Genomic DNA, 22,073 nt, shown 5'->3' on the forward strand with positions numbered 1-22,073 from the left:
GCCTGAGGTGCCCGGATGAGAAGCCTCCCGCTTCTGTGTCGGGGCCTGCTCGTTCTTCAGCCGACACGGAGCCCCGTGCGGACAAGCAGCTCTCCGGCTTGTAAGAAAACTCAGGCCACTGTGGCGTAGCTCTGCCTGGTAGGAACCATTTCGTTTTCTTAACATGCTTCCCTTCAGGGCACACGCAGAGAGGCAGGTCTCATCTTTGTGTGGCAGGTGGTCAGATATTTGAAGGCAATCCTAGCTCAGAGCCATGGGTCCTCCAGCCTAACCATCGCCCTTCACTTCAACAGTTCTGGGCATGACGTAGTGCCCAGGTCCGCCTCCTGCCACTCTCTTCCCCCAGTCCGCTTTGAGCTCTCCTGGAGGGCGGCAGCCCCCACACTGAACAGGTGTCCTGGGGCTGGCCCTCCAATGCAGGCTAAAGCACGACTGATTTCCCTTCACGTAAACGTTAGCTTTTCTGGCACTCACCTCGGTCATACCGCTGACTTACTGAACTTGTGGATGAGTAAAGTATCTACAACAAACAGGGCTTCCCCACCCTGTACTTTTCTACCCTATTATTTCTGTGGGCCCAAGAGCAGGATCTAATATAAGTTGACCTTAGCTAGTATCTAGCTATTTCCCGTTCAATGTTTCCGCCTGTCAAGCTCTTTTAGGATCTGATTATGTTATTCCCATCAACCAACAGCTTCAGGTAATCTGCAAATATAAATATTCCTCCTACGTCTGTGTCCAGGTCTATGATAAAATGTTGTGCCGGTCAGAGCCCTATGGCTCCCCACTGGAAATGGGGTTGACTCTCATCTTTAAGCAGTGTCTCTGGGTGGTTATTCAACAGTTATCATTCTATCATCTTTCATGAGCACCCACCTGATATTTCTCTATCTTGTCCACAGGAACATCAGGAAGGCTTTGAAAATGAAACCCATTGTGGAATTTGGGTCTACTGGGTTATCACTGTTCCCTTATCTACCAACTTTGTCCAAAATAGTGACCTAAACCCAGTGTTACTTGATTTGTTCTTATTGATCTTACGCTGGTTTCTTGTGGTCATTCTGCTCTCAATATTTGCCCTGGATTGGTCACAGACTCATTTCCCATTTCCTCAGAAACCATAAACGTGATTAAGATACTCTCACTCTATAGACACTCTGGTGGATATTTTATCCAGGGCAGGACACAGCAGTTACCATTCCCTTCTGATCTTTTCACCAGTCTTTGGTTTCTGCTATTTTTTGCCAAATTTTGTTGCATCCATTTCAATCTGGAGATCATTTTCCTTCACAGTGACGTCAAAATTAAATAGCAATTAGAGAACCTGACTTTCTCTGAATCATTCCTCCGCATTGCACTAAACAGTGGACCTGTCTACCTTAATCTTCTTTTTGCCCCAACCATATTTTAAAAGGGCCCCTCCTTTTGTGGCTGCCTGCGTGATGATGGTGATGGTGATGACAACGATGATCTTCTGGTAAGAATAAGTTTATCCTGGGCTTCAGCTCTGCTGGCACTATTCCTGTTTTTTTTTTTTAAGATTTTGTTTGTTTAGAGAGCGTGCATGAGCAGGGGGAGGGGCAGAAGGAGAGGGAGAGAGAGAATTCCAAGGAGTCTGCCGCGGGGCTCAATCTCACGACCCCGGGATCACGACCTAAGCCGAAATCAAGAGTCGGATGCTTAACTGACTGAGCCACACAGGCGTCCCTCTCCTGGCACTATTCTTAAGGTTTGAGCCATTTTCCTACCTTTATCATAGGGAACTTTGTCATTTTTTCTTTAACCTCTGTGTGCGATCTTTCAAAATCTGAGTCCATGGCAGGAAACTGCACGAACGCTTGTTTGCACTTCTGGGAGTTCTCCAACGCTCTTCTCCATCTGGCCAGGTGGCTCGAAGCAGACTGCGCTACTGAAGGCACTTGCTCCCTCTGTTTATCCGAGAGACAAATAGTGTCTCTTTCTGTATCTATTTCTGTATGCAGCCCCCTTCCCAACCAGACTGTTTTCTTGGGAGTAGGATACACCCTCTCGTCACCGTGTCTGATCTCGAATTAGATGAGGATTCAACAACAATTTTGCAAGTGTTTAATAAATATTTATAGGTGCTCACTATGTGCCAGGCACTAAGTCTTGAGGATTTTTACAATCATGGGTAGAATGCTCTGTGTTAGAACTCCTGCAGTTCTTTATGGCCCTGCTCTGTGCCTGGACAGGTAGACACCTGAGGCCATAAATAGTCTTTCTGGTCCCCCTTCGGAATACCTCCTTACATGGCTCATGAGGCATTTCTGGTGCCTTTAGCATTCCTTCCCTATCAGACCTGCCACTCTCTGTAGTAATAGGTTTCAAGGATTTATCTGGGTGTTTTCCCTCCAGATTCAGTTCAAAGTCTTATTTGTTGAGAAGGACCCTGCCATGTGAAATGCTGTTTCTGGCCCCCTGGGGTTGAACAATCCCATAATTTACAAATGCTCTAAAAGTAGGAAACTAGGACCCATGAAATTCATCCTACACTTGAGGTTCTCCGGTTCTCCGATGCTCCGGTGCCTATGAGTCCTCTGGGGATCGTGTTAAGCATACAGACAGGGATCCTGGTAAGGCTGGAAATCTGCATCCTTACAGGCAACCGGGAACGGGGATGCACGGCAATATCTCTGCCTGCTCTCATCTCTGCTGTTCCTACTGGCCCTCAACCCCCCACAGCCAGCATTTTGGATTGCTTTTGCCTTGATCGTCTGTGTTTCTCCACCAACTGGATGGGTCGCTTCTGCCCTGGGCTGAAAGCAGATTCTCTTTTGCATCTGCCATGCTTGGGAATCCTCAGGGTTCTATATTCCAGCTGCAGAAGGACTAGCTTTCCTCCATGGCATGGGCCCCATCCCCAACCCCCCACACATCGCTTTCCCCGTGTCACCGTCTCTCGCCTCTGGATGTGGTTTCGAGCCCTTCTGCCTTCCTGGAGCTCCATTCTTCCTGGGTTTTTCCTGCACCCTGTCACTTTCTCTTACAACTTCTTAACCCTCAGATGGAAGTATCTTTGTCATCTATTTGCCCCATTCTGTTGCCCAGACACAATCATGTATATATTACAGGCAAGGTTTGCCCGACCATTACCAATGCTCTCCAAAGGACAGATTGCAAACCAAAGGCAGAAGGGGAAAGAAAAACCTCTGTGAATTTTAGAGAATCGATTGCTTTTCCTTGTGTTTCAATCTCTGCTCTACCCACCATCCCCTCCCATAACTGCAGGAACCTGGGCTGTGTCACTGATGGAGGCTCAGAGGCTCCAACACCCAGCACACCTTTGGTCCAGGCCACCCCTGTCGCAGTATTTGATCAGTAGGCATTTACTGTGGGCGGCTAGACTTTTACTAAGCACTGACCTGACCATATGTCGGCTGTAAGGATCTCAGTCCTAGAAAGACACTTAGCTGCAAAACACGCCCCTACAGGCCAAATATGCAGACTGCTTAAAACCCCAATTAGATGCAGACATCACTAGTTCTGTAAATTAAGCCTAGGGGCCAAAAGGATTGAGAATGAACAGGTCAAATGAAACTATGACCGCAGGAGGCTCCCTCTCTGGAGGTGGGTCCACAGTGGGATGAACCGGCTCTGGGGCCCCCCTTCCCTCACTCCAGCCTTCTTCTATCTCTTGTCTCCCCTCCCACATCCTTTCAAGCTTAGCACCGGCACTTTACAGGCTATTACCCAGTAAATGACTTTTAGAATCCTGCTTATGAATATTCAGATAAATGCTCAGATTTTTCCCAGCTGTCATGCTTATTGACTTCGAAATGGTTCCAGTTCTCAGGGCCCCACCGGAGTGCACATGCTGACAAAAGTCCCACATGAACTGATTTCGCCTGTAAAAATCCTCCTCCTCTGGAGCTGCTTGTGCCGATGAGCTCCTGGCTTGTGCTGGCCTGCCCTCTGCCTCTCCACCCTCCCTCATAGGGTTTCTGGCGCCTAATTCCATTTAACCACATTTGAGCTACAAAATAGAGCAGGCACGGATGCGGGCAGGGAAGAGGTGAGCAGGGAATCTAATTTACCACTGCCATGACGACAGCTGTGAAATGAATCTGTGAACCCATGATGGATCAATCTCATGAAGGCGGGATTTAAATTATTAATAATGGCAAGCAATGCTGCTCCGTCTTCCATGCCAGGATCCTAGGGTGAGGGGACTTTGGGCTTAATTGGGCAGGGGATTAAGATTCTCAATGCAGTCTTGCCAAACTCTCTCTTGAGCGTCTCCCAGTTGTGGCTATGGAAGTTGATGCTGCAGCTGGTTTTGGCCGGCTGGGAATCAGGGCCGGCTCTGACTGCCTGCTGAGACACAGTGCCATTGCCACCGTCCACGTGATCATCCGGGTACAGCCCATCACCCCAAGGAGCCCGTCTGTAATCTGGGAAGGTAATGGCCTGTGTCCCTGAGGGAAATAGGGCCTGAGTTCATGTAGAGCAGGAACAAGAAGACTAATGAAAAGAGAGGGAAAGATTGAAAAAGGTATTTGTTTCAGCACTTTGCTGATGTTTCTCTGAGGGGGGCTCTGGGATGGAGGAAAGGGGAAGCGGGGCTAGTAGAGCAGTTTAACTTCTTACCTAAACTACCACTTTGAATGGCACGGGAAGCAGGTGTATGTCATTAGCGTGAGGGGCAATAGCCGAGCCATGATATTTCACACCCATGGAATGCACTTCCCCCTGCTGCCCCCCACGTGTGGGCCAGCAGGGTGCAGTCCCCCGTCCCCTGCTTACTCTTATAGATCCATTCTGTCTGCGTGCTCCGGTCTTGCCAGGCCAGAAGTTCTCCATCTTGCTGCACGTACGAGGTAGAAGGCGTTATGTTATCGAATGGAGACTCATGGGGAAGTTCAGAGATGGAAGGCGGGACAGAGAAGAGGATATTCCCCTTAGAAGGGCTAGTCGCTGAGCTCCTGTCAGAGGGGAGCACAGAGGCAGGTCAACTTGCGCCCAGAGGCCAGGTCAGGCACTGGGGGCGATGGCCTGCTGGGCAGATGGGGTGGCTACTCTCCGGCTCCTGCAGACTCTGCCCGTCCCAGATGGTGGATGTCACAGGTGAGAAGGGACCAGCTAGTAGATGATGGTAAATAGGCCCGTGTGCCATTCCGGGCAGCAGAGCCCTATACGGCTGACCACTGCTTCGTGTTCAGTAAAAGGCTCTGTGGATGCCTTCAAAGGCCAATGGGCCAGGCTTCCATAACTGACAGTCTAATGTTCCAGAACATTCTCCATCCTTCCTGGCACACAACACTGCCCATCCCGGTGGCCCTTCCTGCCTTGCTGCTGCCTCAGGTAGAGTGGGAAAAATACCAAAGTAGATGCTGCAGCAGCTTAAAATCAAGCACCGAGGTCTGTCCCCTCTAGTCTGCCCACTACAAGTACCACCATTATCAAGAAAGGTTTCCACAGGGCCTGATGACAGAGCATGGGCTCTGAGGCAGAGGCCCTGCCATCTGGTACCTTAGGCTCAAAAGGGACCCCCCCAACACACGGACCCACACTGTGTTCTTCCTCAGAGACCTCTGGCTTTTAGCTGGGGACAAAAAACTGTCATTCAAAGGGATGAGAGCGGTCTTTGGGGTGTTTCAGCCCTGAACTCACCTCACAAAATCTGGCTGAAATGGCAAAGACAAGTGTAGGGAAAATGCCCAACATATAAATGGGCAGTGACTATGGTTGGCAGAGAAAACACAGACTTTGGTGTCAAACGACCCAAGCTTGAATCTTGGCTCCTGCACTAGAGAAGAGTAACTTTGGGTAACTTATTTAACGTCTCTGGGCTTCAGTTTCTGCACCTTTTTGATAATCATACCTGTCACAGGTCCCTGCCGGGGGAGGGGGGCCAAGGGAGTGTGGGCCACTGCTGTTCTTACTGGCGAGGGAAGCAGTTCGGTGGCCCCTCAGAGACGGGCCTGTTCCCTGCCTGGGTCAGCGCCTGCCACCCCCCTCCCCCCAGGCACAGAGGGACAGGGAGGCTGAGGTCTGAGACTTGAGGGCGAAGAGGCTGAGGGAGAGAAGAGGCCCAGCGTCTGTGGGAGTTACGGCAGATCTTGTTTCACTTCCAAGGGACCCATGGGAAGGCCTGGGTCTGTGCCAGCCTGTGGTGAGGGCATCGCACCACTGAAAAGGGGGAATGGGGTCAAGTGGGCAAGATAGCAGATCCTAGATCAGGTGACCACAGGGATCAAGAACAAGTGGACAAAGGTAAGCTCTTTAGGCAACTGTCAACTCTTGTCCCGTTCCAGGCCTCAAGGCCAGATCAGGAGACTCTCCTGGGCTTTATCCTTTTAAGGGGATAATGCAAGTCCTACTTCACTTACCAGGTGCTCCCTAGGACCCAAGGAGGTAATGCAAGTCCCCACGAAAGGACTTTGAGAAGTCAGAGCTGCCGAACACACAGAGGGATCATACTTAAGGTAATGGTGGGCCCATCTGGTCATTGCCATCTTCATGTACATTTACTCAGCATCCTCCCTGCCACACCTGCCCTGGGCTGCGACGTGGCGGGGTCTTCTGGGGGCACCTATGGAAGCAGGACTGGGGTTCTGGCCTACCTGGGCCAAATACCAGCTCCCTGCCCCGTCTGCAATAGAAGGGCGCAGGAGGACCCACTAGATCCTAGATCCTGGGGAGAGTGGATGGTTCTAGGCCTGCTTCTTCAGCTGTTTCAGAGTGGGGAAGGGGCCTGTGTGTGCCGGGGGGGTATCTTCAGGGCATGCGTAGGAGTGGGAGAGGGAACCTTCCTGTTTATAAGGGACCCATGAAACACCTGACCTGACCTTTCCCGGCTCCCCTCCTTAACAAACAAATTGGAGTGTGACACTTCTTGCCTAAAGTGGTTTGTAGGTTCAGTCTCTCAGCAACCTGGTGTCAGGAAAAGCCAGGGCCTCTCTGATCCCCACGAGCTCCTCCGTGACAGGAAAGCCACTCAGCTGGAATGTGGATAAAGGACTGGATGGGTGCATATGTTTGGAATAAAGCCGGCCGGGAATCACGACTCTTGTTCTGGGCGTGCTAAGTTTCCATGCGGTGGCTTGCGGGGAGCAGGACGGGGAATGACAGCCTCCCGTAGCACGTACTGAGCCCCTGCGCTCAGGGAGCCCCATGCGATAATACTCATCGAGTCCGCACCACAGCCTTGTGAGGCAGAAACTCCTCCTGGGCCCATGTCACAAATGAAGAACCCGGGGCACAAGGAGAGTGCGTGGCTACCCGATGGCACACGGCTCCGAGACCCTGTCCTCAGTGCCAGGCCTTCCCGTGCTCACAGCCTCAGTGCTTCCGATGCTGTGGCGTCTGTAACGGAGGTGAAGGGGCCTCCAAAGAGCCACTGCCTCTTATGCGTTGCCTTAGTGGGGGTGATGCTGTCCCCTCCACGTTGCTGAGCCCCCTGGAACGTGAAGCGTGGAGCTCAGGGGCCAGTGGAGAGCAGCAACGGGGGCCGGCCTCCCCGGGCTGAGGGGCAGCCCTCAAGTTGTAGCCTGTAGCTTCCCTGGGCCGCAGAGCAGGGATCTCATCCCAGCTTCTCACCATAACCAAACTGGCCTTGTGCTTTCTTTGTATCCAGTGCCAACCCACCTGAGCAGTGGACACAAACGTCCTGCAGTCATCCTTGGGGGAGGGAGTGTAGGGGAGGAGACCCAAGGACGAGGACTGGGAGACGGAAGTCTGGGGTACCGCCCCCACCTTGGTTTCTCCGGAGCTGAGCACATAGGAGGCATTTACTCATTCATTCCATAGGTATGTTAGTGACCGTCTTGCATGCGTCAAGCCCTGTGGCAGTTTAATGACTGCCCACCGAAGGGTGACTGAGACCTTGGGAACATGCCTGAGGAAGGAAAATGGCGACTCTCTTTTGGGCATTCATCCATCCGTTCACCGCGAGCATGGCCACAAGCCCCTTGCTATCTTTTCCTGGTTGAGACCTTCTCTGCAGACTCAGATGGCTCTTACCTTTTCATCTCTGTAGTTCTGGGCGCCCAGGACTCGGATCTTGGGACCCGTCCCTCGCCCTGTGAGTGGCTGAGTGGCAGAGGGGGCAGTGGTGGGAGGTCCTTTACGTGTGACTCCCAGAGATACCCTCCCCTCTGCCTGGATTCCTCCTTCCTCAGGGGGCCTGAACCCTGCACCTCCACACCACCTGCCCCCGCCATTCCTGTCTTTGGGACTGCAGAGGCTCCTGATGCATCATCCCTAAGTCTGAATTTCCACCTGATTTATCCAAAAAGAAAACTATTACCTTGTGGTAGGATGAGGCAGGGTTTGATATGAAGAAGTAATCTTTAATTCTATTGGAAAAAGAACAGAAAGACAATATTGAAAAAAAAAGAAGGCATCATTTTTTAAATTTAAGAGTGCGTTGTTAAGTATGTGATGCTGGGTTTGGGGTGGAGAGGCCCCAATTTATAGAATTCTTCTATTTTTACTTTTCACTGGTGTTGTCTCTCTTAATGGTTTCCCTTGGAAATTACAAGGTTAAATTTTATAAAGTCATTGAGAACTCAAGAAGATAATTTTCATGAAATCAGGGATTTTGGAAATTCAAGTTTGCTTTGTTAATCTTTGGGTTATCACGGAGGCCTTGCTCTATCATGAGATGAGGGATATCTGCACAGAAGAGGTGATGGAGGTTCAGAGGATCTAAATATTTTAAAAATGAGTTTTAATTTCAAAGAAATTGTTTGCGTTGTTTAATCACCCATTTGCCTTGAATGATACATCAAGAATTTCACATATGATTGGGATAGAGTAGGCCATCAATTCTAATAATAGAGACTGGCCCAGTGGAAGTAGTAAAGAAATGAGAACCAGAACTTGAAATTTGAAACTTAAATGTTCAACACTTATACTTATCCACAGTTTACCCATGACACAGAATATTATTGAGGAATATTAGTTGGCTGTTAAAATATCTACAAAGGTTAACCAATACGGGCAAATATTGAAGTCACAATTCTGTTACAAAAATAAAATACAAACTTGTACATACAGTATGTTTAAAACAGTAAAAACACAACAGAACAAAGCTACAAACCAAGGACCACTACCACCCAACATAGACAAAATAAGAGCGGGAAGGACAGAATAAAAATCACTAAAGAGTGAATCGGCTTTATTTATATTTGGATGTTGGTAGATGGGGTAATGCTTTTCCACTTTCTGCTTTTCAAATTTCCCATTAAAAAATGAACAAAAGTAGATTTTATTTTTTTATGTCATTCTCTTAAAGTATGTACAAAATTTATTAAAAAGCCCAAACAAAGAAGGACAGGAGGAAGGAAAGGAGAAAAGAAAGAGAGGTGATTACAAGAGGGAGAAGGGACGCCTGTTGATTTCCCATGACCTTGGAGTAGTCACCTACCCTCTCTTGGACTCCAGGTTCTTCATTTGTGACAATGGGATAAGTAACGGCTGGGAGAATTTAAGGAGACAAAGATCACGAAATATATAACACACGCCCTATGCCCCCGACTGCGCTCCTGACCGTCTGGGCAAGACACGTACAGAAACTGATGCTGTTTGCTCAGGAGCAGAGTGGAGGCTGTGAGCGACTGGCCCCAGGGCTCGGCATCTCCCCCATCAGTTGCACCCGGGGCACCCTGGTCGTGGAGCTCTCTCACCATCTGTGAAGTTTCCTGCCTGACAAATTGGCTGGCTCTCCGTCCCTGCCTTATCGATATATTGCACACCTTTCTTCTTAAATACACGGAAAACTGCTAGGTGCCCTGTGGGAAAGGGTTATTGGGGTAACAACTCTCAACTGGAAAAGGCAAAAGAATTATAATAGCATTTAGGCCAAACAGCATTTGGAGCTATGGAAGAGTGGGTAGCGAGGGTAAAGAAAATCAAATCCAGCAGATTATGCGTATCAAAATACTATGGAGCAAAACCATTATAAATCAAAATATCCTGTGACATCTCTGGCATTATTTGCCACAGAACAGAATTCATCTTTAGGAAGGTCTTGGGTTCTAAAAAAAAAAAAAAAATCCCAAAGGGGCCTCATTATGAGGTGGTTTCATGTTCTATGACAGCGTGATATAACATAGATGGTCCCTCCTTCTAGCACCTCCTGCCCATGTGAGAGCAGAAGAGCGTTTTCACACCTTACAATTGTATGGTGTGGGAGAGCTTTCAAAGCATTTCTAGATACATTTATTTTATGTAAATATTGCAACCACACTGTGAAGAAAGGTATTTTTATACAAAGGGAAACTGAAACTTTGAGAAAGTGACATGCCCAAGGTCAAAGGCCCCACCATGTGCTGGATCTTCGGACTCTGACACCGCAGTGTGGACACCCACATTTTACAAAAACTATTTGGAACCTCTCAGGGAGATCAGTCATATGGAGCTATGGGTTATTCAGTGGGGATTGATGCTGCATTTGTATTCAAGTTGCTCATCTAATTTTATTGGATTTCCCTGCAAACCATGGGGAAAATCATTTCTTTAAAGAAGAGAAAGGGGGGAGTAGGTTGTAAGTGTGACCCTACCCTGATTTGTCCCGGGCAGTGGGAGTCTCTGATATTGACCTGCCTGCAGAGTATTTAGGTGGGGGCACAGATTCCTCCCATACCCCAGCTGGTCGCATCTTCTTTTTTTTGTTATGTCCAATCCATAAATTGGGATGGGGTGTGTGGTGGTGGGGAGTGTAAACGACCCTTCACAAGTCAACGGTCAGGGAATCATAAAACACAAAACAACAACAATAATAATAGCTAACATTGGAAAGCCTTCAAATGCTTTACATGATTGAATCTCTCTCATCTTCACAAATATCCTATAAAGTATGTCTACTGTTATTCCTAATTTATAGTTAAGAAAGCCAGGACGCAGAGGGGTTAAGTGACTTGCCCAAGTTCGTGCCCTAAGAAGTGGGAGAGAATTGACCCTCAAACTCAGGCAGTTAAGGTCCTGAACGAGGAAGGAAACAGTGTTCTTAGCGATAGACTCACACCTACCCCCAAACGGACAAATAAATGGCCCTCCTGATCCTCCGTCCCCATCTGATTCTGTGGCAGACATCACTAGTCCCTCACAGCACTCTCTCCTGCTGAGCCCAAATGGGCCCTCAGAATCTTCCTCGATGTAGTGCTCCCCCACTAGTCTCCAGCAATTAATCCATCAACCCGAGCGAGAGAAGCCCATTTGTCATTTCTAGGGCCCACGTTCAATTAATTTCTAAAAGGTGTTTCTAAGAATAAATGCAGGTGCGTGCATGCAAGTGCGTACGTATGCGCCTGACTTTATGAAATGGATGAAATTGAACTTGACTCCATCTGCATGTCCTGAGCATTTCCTAGGGGTCAGGAAGGCACCCTTGTGCCAAGGGCTCGACAAATTTCTATCTTAAGGGTATTGGCAAAATATTCCACATTAAGAAATCTTGATGCAAATTCTTTTGGAAAGTTCCGAGTCCTCTTGTAGACCCCTTCTTAATTTAGTGCTTAATTTAATGTTTTGTGCAGTGTGGCTTGGTACCCTGGGTTTTCACACACCAAGACATTCTTCCATGTATGTGCCTTTTAAGGCATTTTAGCATTCCTCTACAGTTTTTTCAGTGCCTCTCCAAATTTTGCTAGCAGGGCATTTATTTTCAAAGCTTTTGTTTTATACACAGTTCCATTCACTTGACAGCATTGTATTTGTCCTACTGTAGTGGGTAATATATTTACAAAGGCCCAGTGCATTCAGGGGACATGTTAAGAATGCTTGATTCATACTGTGCAAAAGAAATGGCCCGAATGTTACTATTCAGAATTAGAATTACACTTGGTATTTCAACTGCAGGGATATTAGGATTCTGAGAGGGAGCTTCATGGCAGAGGCACGCACACAAGAGAGTTTCCCAGCAATAGAGGTATTACCTCTCCAGTGCCCCAGTGAAACTTCTACGAGCGTAGGAGGAACCTAGGATGATGCATCTGATCTGAGGAAGAGAGACGTCACTGCTTGTGTCGGCTGCTAAGAACACCCAGCACTTAGGATGCGGGCGGTGTGTAATCAGATTGGGATTTAAAAATTCAAGCTGCCTGAGTGGCTCGCAGTTGGTAACAGAATCAGATCCAGAAAAATAAAGTAGTCCTCTTTCTAGGTCAACATTAAGATGATGCAGATGACCTGGATTTTTAACTTTCTGAACCTGGTTGGATATGGCCATGTAGTCATGACAGCAAGGGAAGGCACCACATGGGCCTCGGAGGAAGTGGGAATCAACCACCTCTAGCAACGGCACAAGGAGGCCACTGCCAAATAATAAAACCTGACTTCAGGAAAAGGTGCCAATCGCAGGAGCGTTATTGGAAAAATGTCAGCCCCAGGGTGAGAGAAATCACTCCAAAGTTAAATACTCACAAGCAGGGTAAGACGAGGCCTTCCAGGGGCCTAGTGGGCACTGTGAGAAGCATACTAGTGTCTGTGGACCTAGCAACAGATTGCGGGATGGCTTCTAGGAAATAATTAGAGGTCATTGATAAAACTGAGCTCTAAGGATGTTTAGTAAAGTGCTGTTTGAAAAAGTAACCAAAAAAAAATCAGAAGCAATGAATGATTAATAATAATCAGGAATCGATTAAAAATATTACGGCTTGAAAATACAACACAGTGTGATGTAGCTATCAAAAGGATTTGTAGAAAATTTAATAACATGAAATGTATTCATATAAGTATGAATCCTTACATGTGTTCATGTAAGTATGTAAGTATTATATGTCACCTGCTTTTTAAGGTATATTTATTTATAATTTTATATATATATGTAAATTATTATATATAAAGCATAATACCTTAGAAAGCAGGTGACACACACTTTATAAAGCCTGGGGAGGCTATGACCAAAGTGTAAAAGTGATTGTTCCCCTCTGGATGGTAGTGATGTTTGCTTTCTTCGTTTTTCTAACATATAGTTTCTCAAACATCTACAATAAACATGTATTACTTGTGCAATAAGGAAAAGACACAAATTATAGGGTCTGTTTTGTTTGTTTTGCTTATGAATAGGGGCTTTATGTTCACTAAGCCTCTCTGCTCTGTGGGCACGGGGCTGGGGGCATGGCCACTGAGGCCCGGCGGAGAACTCCTCAGTCCTGAGCGAGTCGGTCAGCACCGTGGGCGGGGTTGACAGACTGAGCTATGGCTCTATCCCAAGTTTGACCTTTTTTCCTGGGCGTTGCAGTGAACTAGCATTGCTTTCTTTTAGGGGGCCCCCCTCCCGATACCCCCTCCCTGATACACTTCTTCATACACATCCTCTTTTCTTTTTAGCTACTCTCCCACATCCAGATACTCACCGTCTTCCAGATACTTTTCAAACAGATCCTCTTTTTCTTCCAGATGCTTTTTCTTCTGTAGATGCTTTCTCTGCTTCACATACTCTGGAGTCTCATATAGATATGTGTTCTCTTTCAGAAACGTTTCTTCCTCCAGGTACTCATCTTCTTCAGGATAGATTTCCTCTTCCAGATACTCATTGTCTTCAGGAGATAGATATTCTCCCTCTGAATTCTCATCTTCCTCTTTATTTCCTTCCTCCAAATATAAGGTCTGTGTGGAATACTGGGATGTTGCGGGAGGGGAAAGAGGGGATGTTCCTCCTGAGGACTGATTATTTTCGGCAGACATGTTGGGGCAGCATTAAGCAGATGAAACCCTTCAGCAAGCAGCATGCAGTCGCTTTACCATCCTGGTAACCAAGAAAGGAATAAAATCCCATTAGTCAGTAATTGCCCACTGCCTATTGATTTAAATCCATTTTTGTTCACTCATTTCGTTTCGTAGTCTTTGGATGGCCCTTTGAGTGTGCAGATCGGTGCATGGTGGCCCGTGAAAAGGCCCAAACAAGGGGGAACAGAGGTTTTACCCTCAAGGAGCTGGTAGGAGAGACCACACCTTGCAATTACTGCACACTGTGAAGTGCAGGAGTGACTCAGTGTCTGGTGGTAGCGTCACCAGGGGAGACTTTTAGTGATCCGTGGAAAACTATTTACTGCCACAGTAAACAAGACAGAGGATGTCTCGCAGGAGCTTGAAATCTGGTGAGGAAAACAGGCATGCAAGCAGGTTGCTATACACAGAGTGCCAGGCGCATCGGGAGAGGTACCGGGCTGGGTGGTACAGGCGCGGGGCCTGGGACCTCGGGCCGCGCTCAGCGAGGGGCCTCGTCGGTGGCGGTCTGCCAGGCGCATGCTCGACGCGCCCAGGCCCCGCCCCCTCTGCCAGAAGCACTACCCACCGTTCGTTCCCTCAACAAACACTTATTTTTACCTCCGAGCTCCAATAAAGCTGGGAGCGCCTTAGCTCCCCCGGAAGTCTTCCGTGCTCCATCCTAAGCTCCCTCTGTACCTTCTATATTTTCGGGAAAGTAACTATTTTGCCATATGACATGGTTTGCTTGCACATCTGTCTTTCCAACAGAGTGTGAACGTTCTGAGGGCCGGAAGGATGGATTCTTGTTTAATAATATACTTGATTCCTTCTACTCTTCTCCCTCGCCACTGACTACCCGCAGTGAGCCGTGTCATCGGCCGGCGGGATTCCTGCAGCTCTCTTTCGAGGGGCCTTCCTGTGAGCACTGCTGCCACGCCCCTGGCATTCTGCATGGAGAGTGTTCGTGGGAACGTGGAAATCAGATCATGATCTCCAGTGCTTAAACATCCCCCTGTGGCTTTCCCCTGTACCTGGAATAAACCGTAAACACCATTCCATGTGAGATCTGGCGCCTGCCAGGCTCTCGGACTTTCTCTCTTGCCATCCCTCCCCTATTCTCCCACCCCGTGAGTCTCTCCTGTAGCACTTACACTATTTCTGATTATGTTTTTCTGTTTACTTGTCCAATCTTTCTTTTCCACTGGACTATCAGTGCTTCAGTGACAGTGACTTTATGTGACCTGTTCCCCACTCTGTCTCCAGTGGTTAGCTTGGTGCCTGATGCTTAATAAATATCCAATAAATCTATGATCAGTGACTGAGTGAAGGGCAAGAATAGATGGCTCTAGAGCCCTGTGTCCCAAAGTTTAAAAAGGATAATACTTATTCTGCACAAGGGGATAAGTTGAAGAGGCTGCTCATTGTGGAGGCAAACTGTCCAGAATCTTCCTATTTGCTCCAAGGACTTCATGGGTCAATATCGTGGCCTGCCTTTTTTCAGATCTTAGACCAGGCAGCTCTGTTTTAGGGAACTGGCCAGATGAGATCATAGGATCTCTTGCCAGCACGTGTGCAACATGATGCCCACCATGAGAAGTGTGATGCGTGAACACGTTCATAGTGGGCCAGTGGGCTTATCTGTCCACCTGCAGGGGTGCTAGAACCCTTGGATTATCTCATTCTGATACGATTAGCCTGGGGGAGTGTGGTGAACTGAGGGGGTGCTGCCCGGCTGTGGAGGCTGTGGTCTACAGCCTCCAGCCACCAGGTCCTTCAGGAACTGCCCTGGCTGCACAGCCACCTTCCACAAGTTGCGCCCTTCTCCGGGCAGCGGGCATCTGCTGACTGAACAAGGTGGGGGCAGGGCGGGGACGGGGTATGAAAGTCCCGCAGACTCAGGCAGGTCAGCTTTGCCAGGCAGGCCTGCTGAGCCTGTTCCACAAGACCGTTCCCTCCGCCAGTCCTTCCCGGCCTTTCTCGGGCGTCGGTCCCTAATACACATCTTATATTGCCACTGGTTGCATCTCACGGTCTGCATCTTTGAGTCCATTTGCTGACGACCCACCCTGTGACAGGCAGCTTCACAAAGCATAGACTGACTGCAGGATTGGGGAAGTGGAGGGGAAAGGCCTCAGAGGTAGTTTGGTGTTTTAGAAGGTGAGAGGGTGGGGAGTACGCAGAGCTCCTGGGGCAGGGGAAAGTGACCTGGCAGAGAGAGGACTGGGTAGGAAAAGTCAAGGCAGAGCCAGTGGGTGGAGTGCTTTAGAACCCATTATGAAGCATTTCGTGCTGGGTGCTAACTGGGAAGGTGAGAAGATTCAAAAATGCGGAGCACAGGGCTCTTGCAGCCATTTACCAGAAACAGCAGAGACCCTTTCCTCTGTCACTCACAGCTCTGTGGTCTGTGTGTGTCTTTTCAGTAGGCTACCTGCTACCGCCAGTGGAGGACGGTGAGCTGTAAATCACACACGTGAGGAGGGAGGAGATTGCCTCTGAACACCATCTTGGAGATTTAGAGCTATGTAACCCCTTCCACATTGCACTGTAAGTGACACGTGAGCATGGGCAAGCGTCGGGGCCTACATCTATGTCTACGGGAGCCTCCTCTGCTTTAAAGGAGCCCTTCCAGGCTTATTTCGACTTAAAATCTGAACGTGCCAGTTACTATAGCTGTCCACGTCTGACCCCTGCTCGCTCCTGAGCCCAGCTCCCTAGGCGGTGACAAAGCACGGGTAGGCGCCGGCCACTCCATCAAAGGCATGCTTACACTTCAGGGATCTCCTATCTTTCAAAATTTGTAGCTGCTTGAGATAAAAGGTCAGAATCACCCGGTCCCCTGGACGGCCCCGAATGCATTTACCAACGGCATGCTGTCATTCAGGGTTAGGGACCTTTTCTTTCCATTTTCTCACCAGGCCTTGTAAAAAGGCTCAGTCCGCTGCGTTCTCATTTCAAAGATCAGAAAAGAAACGGCACTCTTGACATTCTCCCTTTAATTCTGCTAGAAACTTATGAGAAAAGCCATTGGGCAGAAATAAATAAATATCGAGGCAACTTGATATCCCGTGTCTGAGGCAAACATCCAGGTTGTGACTTGTGATTCGGATCTCGACTCATTTTGACCCTGGTTTCTGACACATTGCGGCTTAATTTCTGTGGTCACAACATGAAACATCCACTTTATAATGGTCGGTTATAGGTCCTTAAATTTTAGACTGGATTCACAAAAGGCCTGCATCAATCAAAGCAGGCCGGCAGATGTATTTTATTCAGCTTAAGTAATTAAAAAAAAAATTTGGAGTGAATATGTTAGAATTCACAGAATTCACAAAAAATCGTGAGTTCCAGCTTCTCTTGGAAACAGGACTCTCGGGCAAGCCTGCACTGGCTTTCCCACGTGGAGGCGGTGATGCTGAGGTGAGGCTGCCTTTCCCCAGTGGGGCTGCACGCTCCTTTTCTGCTTCCGTCCCCACCACTACCTGTAATCCGCTTAGAATCTCAGGCAGGCTCATCATCACATGGGTCCTGTTGTTTTGCTTAGAGTAGAGCCGTGGCTCCTTGTCTCTAGCAAAAGTTGGAAAACAAAAGATACACTAAAAGGACAGATATTTCTCACACTTTGCCTACTCACGCACCGGCTTTATCTTTCTGGCCCCATAGAGAGAAGGGGCCTTTGCTCGAGGCTGTTTGCTGCTGTGTTTGCACAGCTCGGCACTGAACGCTGCCCCTACCATGGTGATTGGCACATAATAGGCACTCGGTAATACCTGTTCAGTGAATAAATGAAAGAGCAAAGCAAAGTATTAATAATATACTATGTGCTTTGCCAAGTATATTTGCTGATTATGTGCATATGCTTGTTTAACGAAGAGGGGTAGAACTTTGTATCAGAGGTCACCATAGGAACACCATCTTGGAGATTTAGAGCTATGTAACCCCTTCCACATTGCACTGTAAGTGACAGGCCAACTGATTTCCCTACAGTGATTTTTTTGGGGATCCCTGTTTTCATTCTGAGGGGTTGAGGCCAGGATCCCCAAACATTCTTAGTTTGAAATACATGAGGAAGACATATATGGCCGATCTCATGAAAAATAACAGCAACCTCTGGCTTCCAAGTGAGTGACCTAAAGAAAGGCTCCATGCTCTGGTTGTGGTTTTTTAGGTAAAGGGATTAGTAGGGTCTCCCCACTGGTTTCCAAGATGGGAGGGTGGTGCTGCTCCGGAGTTGTTCTTCGTCCCTTCGTCCCCAGACTTGCTGTAGGGCTTCATGCTTTGGAAATCACGTGCATGCAAAGGGACTTGCAGTTGTGTGGGAACAAAGTACTTGGGGCAGGAAAACGGGCTGCTCTGTGAGGATGAGAATGTTTGCTTTGCACAGCTCATGGGGTCCTGTGTGATGACTCTGAGCGGAGAGGGGATGGAAAGAAATACTTGGACATGATTTGCCGGTTTGACCAGCACTGCTCTCCTCCCCTCACGCCTCCTCCTGGGTCCTCCTCTGCCCTCTGGACATTAGTACTACTCTGTTTCTAGGGGCGCAGCCCAAGGACCTCAGCTGACCCTTGGTCTCTCAGCACCAAATGGCAGTTCTTTGTCATCACCATCCTCCCCCTTTGTGTTCTTAAAAGAAAGGAAGGGTCTGGCTTCTCTGACAAGGAGGGCAATTGGAGGCCCAAGCACCCTCTGGTCCCTGCACAGGGGCCCTAGAGGGGCCTTGGTTCCAGTGTTCGGCTCCGTGCCCCAGCCAGGGCTCCCTTGCCAGACCTCCCCTCCCCCCAGGGTCCTGCGCATGCCCGCTGATGGACCCTTCCAGGTCCAGCCCTGCCAACCCCTCTGCGCTCCCCCAGTGGGGTGCGGCTTTGTAGATCGGCCACTCCCTGGTCAATGACTCAACACTGCTGCCCCCAGAACCACTGCAGAGGATCAGCAGAGGAGGGGTCTATGTGGAAATGGAAAGGGAGAATTGAAGCAGGAATGAGCAGAAGGGCATGGTGGTCAGGATCTGGGGCCAGGTTTCCTGGGCTCAAATCCAGCTTGGCCACTTACATGCGACTTCGAGTGAGTTTCTGAACTCTCCTGGGACTTAATTTCTTTATCTGTAAAACGAGGAGAGTAAGAGTGCCATTCTCCTGTGAGGATTCAATGAAGCAATCCATGCATGCTTAAGTAGCGGCAGACACAAATGTGAGCTATGTTGTTACCGCACACTTCTCCTAACCAGCACTGAAGATAAGTGTGTGTGTGTGTGAGCGTGTGTGCGGTGTGCGTGCCTTATTTAGTTTCTGGCATGGGGAGAGAGAAAAGAGACTGCTTTCCGCTACCTGCTCCCTGGGAGCGACTGCAGGCTAGGGAGAGGTTGGGAGACTAGGGTCTGTCTGTCGTTCAGTCCAGGTCCTGGTGGCTGGGCCCTGGGGAAAAGATGGCCACATGTCGGAAGCGCGCTCCCTTATCCTTGGGGGGCTGGAACCCTCCTTGGAAGACTGCCTGGCCCGAGGGAATTTTAGGGTGATGTCTTTCTTGGCCAGGACACAACCTCCTGTGTAATGGGTCAGTCCGTTTTCCGACTCTCAGCCCTATCTCAGGAAGCTGTTATCTAGAAACAGGAGATAGCCTGGCTGAGCCAGTTCATTCAGCTTTCACACAGCTGTGATTCAGTGGGGCTTGGACGGAATCGGGGGCTTTCTCACTCTGACTTCCACTCGGTCTTCCGCCCTTTTTGTCCCTGGGGGAGCCACAACCAAGGGTTCTCACTCCTCTTCCCCCATTGACAGTCTTAGAAGTGTTTGGAGGTAGCAGTCAGAACTTTCTCCAGGGCCCCGGGCTTGGATCTCCAGCTACCTTCTCGGCATCTCTGCTTGGACGTCTACGAGACCTCTCAGACTCGCTGTGCCTGAACTGCGATCCTGCTCTTCCTCCCCGGGTTTGTCAGCTGCTGACAGCCCTTGGAGTCATGCCCTCTCTCCTCCTCACCTTGCAGCCCAGCCACCAGGAAGTCAGGCTGGCTCCTCCTTCAGAGGATCTCCCACTTCCCAGCACCCCACCCCGAGTCTGGCCACCACCCCATCTTGCCTCGACTGTTGCAGCCCTCTGCTAGTGGCTGATTCTCCACAGGTAGCCTGCTGTTAAAACCGAGGTCCCATCACCTCACCCTTCCGCGCAAAACCCTGCGATGGCTCGCATCTTGCATTGAAGGGCAAAGCCCTTTCAGGCCTGCAGGTCCTTCCCGCCTGGCCCCCATCACCTCTCCCATCTGCTTCCTCCTGCCCTCTCCCTCCTTCCACTCCTGCCACCCTGGTCTCAGCGTTGTCCTCACATTGCCAGGCACTGTTCCACCCGAGGCCTTCGCTCTCCTGTCCCCTGGGCCCGTCCACAGGAACCCTGGCCCTTCTGATCTTCCCAAACTTGCTCTACTTTTTCCTTATTCTTCCAGAGCATTTTTCACTTTCTAACATACTAAGTACTTGATTCATTAATATGTGTATTGTCTGTCTCCTTTCACTGAAATGTAAATCTCCCGAGGGCAGGGACCTTTGTTTCAGTCACTGATTTGCCCAAGTGCCTAGAACTGTGCCCAGCCCGTAGTAGGAAATAATACACAGTTATTGAATGAATGTGTGAAGCCTGATCCCTCCCTGTCCAGAGCCCAGGTGTGAGCACAGCCGCGTCCCCGCCGCCGTGTGGCATGCCTGAGAACACTTAGTGGGCGGCTCCGTCAACGCCTTCGGAGCTCCCACTCCAAAGGGGTGATGGGTCCCTTTCCTCTCTCACTGGGGCTTCACATTTTCTCCAGCTCCTCCCCCCAATTTTTTTTTTATTGGACTGCCAGTCATTTCTGAACTCTCCCAGCTTCCTAGTAGGGGTGTCTTCATGAAATCATTAGCACACATGTCAAACCGGAGAGCCCCAAGGACACCGGCCAAAACTGTCCTGCCATCTTCATCCATAGTCAGGAGAAGCTGGGGGAAGAGAGTTACCGTCTCCACGTGAGCCACGGTGCTGGGGCCCCTTAGTCTTCATAACAACTCCTGATGTCGGCACAATCATCTCCTCTTTATAGGTGAGGGAATGGGGCTCAGTGTTTAAGGGAAACAGAAGGGCTTACAATCTTTAGGGGGTCACAGTGACGAAAAATAGTTTACGGGAAGAAATCATTTTATTTTTTCCTGAGCATCAAAAATGAACTGAAGTGGGGAGAAAGATCTTACTACATTGTTTGCTGGAAAAAAAAAAAAAAAAAAGAAAGTGAGAAGGCCTTTTTAAGGAATAAGGCAGCTTTCTCTAGGCAGGTGGCAGGACCTAGCCTTTGAGGCTCCCCCGCCCCCGCACCCCCACCCCCCGAGGCTCCTCCCTTTGGCTTTCTGAGCCACTCCCCTTGACTCATGAGGCCACTTCCCCTGTGTTCCCTGAGGGGCCTCCCCTCTTCCTGTCTCTCTGAAGCCCCTTTTCTCTCTACTTTCTGGGGGGTCCTCACTTCCCCTCCCTCAAGATCTCCCCACTTCTCTAAGGAATGGTGGGAGAAATCCAGTCCCATGTGACTTGCCCTCTAGGAATCTGTGCTACCTGTCATCTCTCCCAAGTGCTCCCAAACCCTTACAGGAAATGTTCTAGAACCGTGCCCAGCATCATACCAAACTCACTGGGACATAATTTGCCACATCTGCCTTCTCTTCTCCTTTGGTCTAAATCAGGACAACGTTCTCCTGTTTCTAGATTTGGGGTACTACTCTCATTCTCTAAGCTCCAACTATTTGTATAATCCTTTGAGTTGCAAAACCAGTAAATGGGCCTGATTGAATTTGTTCATCATGGCATCCTTGAGCGGCAAACAGGATTACCGCCATTTTACAGACAACAGGTTCAGAGAAAGCAAATGACTTGGTTAAGGTCAGACAGGTCAAAACTAGGATTTGGACACAGGTGTGCTATTGCAGGGTAGAGTTCTCTCCCCACGGGGACTATCCTGTGGGTTGAGAGACTGTGTTCTTTGGAGCACAGCACTTCTTGGGGCACTGGCTTCAGTTCTCAGCACCCACCCCCTCCCAGGTTAAACAGTCATTTCCTGTGATAAAGTAAACAGGGTGAGATGAAGGGGGGCGGGGAAGGTGGGATTTGTGTCATTACTGAGCATTTCCTACGTGCCTAGAACAGAATAAGGTATTTTAATTTTTTTTTTTAATTTAAAGATTCACAAAAATCAGGTAAAGTGTTACTATCCTATTCAGACTCAGACTCGCTGTGCCTGAACTGCTGAAGAATTAGAAGACCAGGGCTCACATATTTAGGATTCCACACTAGGTCTGTCCAATTCCAAGTCAAAACCATGCTGCAAAGAGGCGAGAAAGTTATGTCATCTTTCTAGTCTTGACAACTCAAATCTTTAGCGATTCCCTCAA

The 22,073-nt window shown here is 49.0% G+C and overlaps 1 protein-coding gene across 1 annotated transcript in view; it reads right to left on the reverse strand.

Annotated features, from left to right (window-relative positions):
* ERICH6B (glutamate rich 6B) overlaps positions 1-22,073 on the reverse strand; it is a 56,277-nt gene that overhangs the window by 25,904 nt on the left and 8,300 nt on the right. Inside the window, exons 2-7 of the mRNA XM_078069951.1 lie at positions 13,323-13,714; positions 9,651-9,755; positions 9,392-9,441; positions 5,632-5,645; positions 4,765-4,943; positions 4,239-4,436 (exon numbers count right to left, since the gene is read on the reverse strand). Of these exons, the coding sequence (XP_077926077.1) occupies positions 4,239-4,436; positions 4,765-4,943; positions 5,632-5,645; positions 9,392-9,441; positions 9,651-9,755; positions 13,323-13,653 (877 nt within the window). The 5' untranslated portion in view covers positions 13,654-13,714. The remainder of the gene's footprint in view (positions 1-4,238; positions 4,437-4,764; positions 4,944-5,631; positions 5,646-9,391; positions 9,442-9,650; positions 9,756-13,322; positions 13,715-22,073) is intronic.

This window comes from Halichoerus grypus, chromosome 4, assembly GCF_964656455.1.
Source record: "Halichoerus grypus chromosome 4, mHalGry1.hap1.1, whole genome shotgun sequence".
In the NCBI taxonomy this organism is placed as follows: Eukaryota; Metazoa; Chordata; class Mammalia; order Carnivora; family Phocidae; genus Halichoerus; species Halichoerus grypus.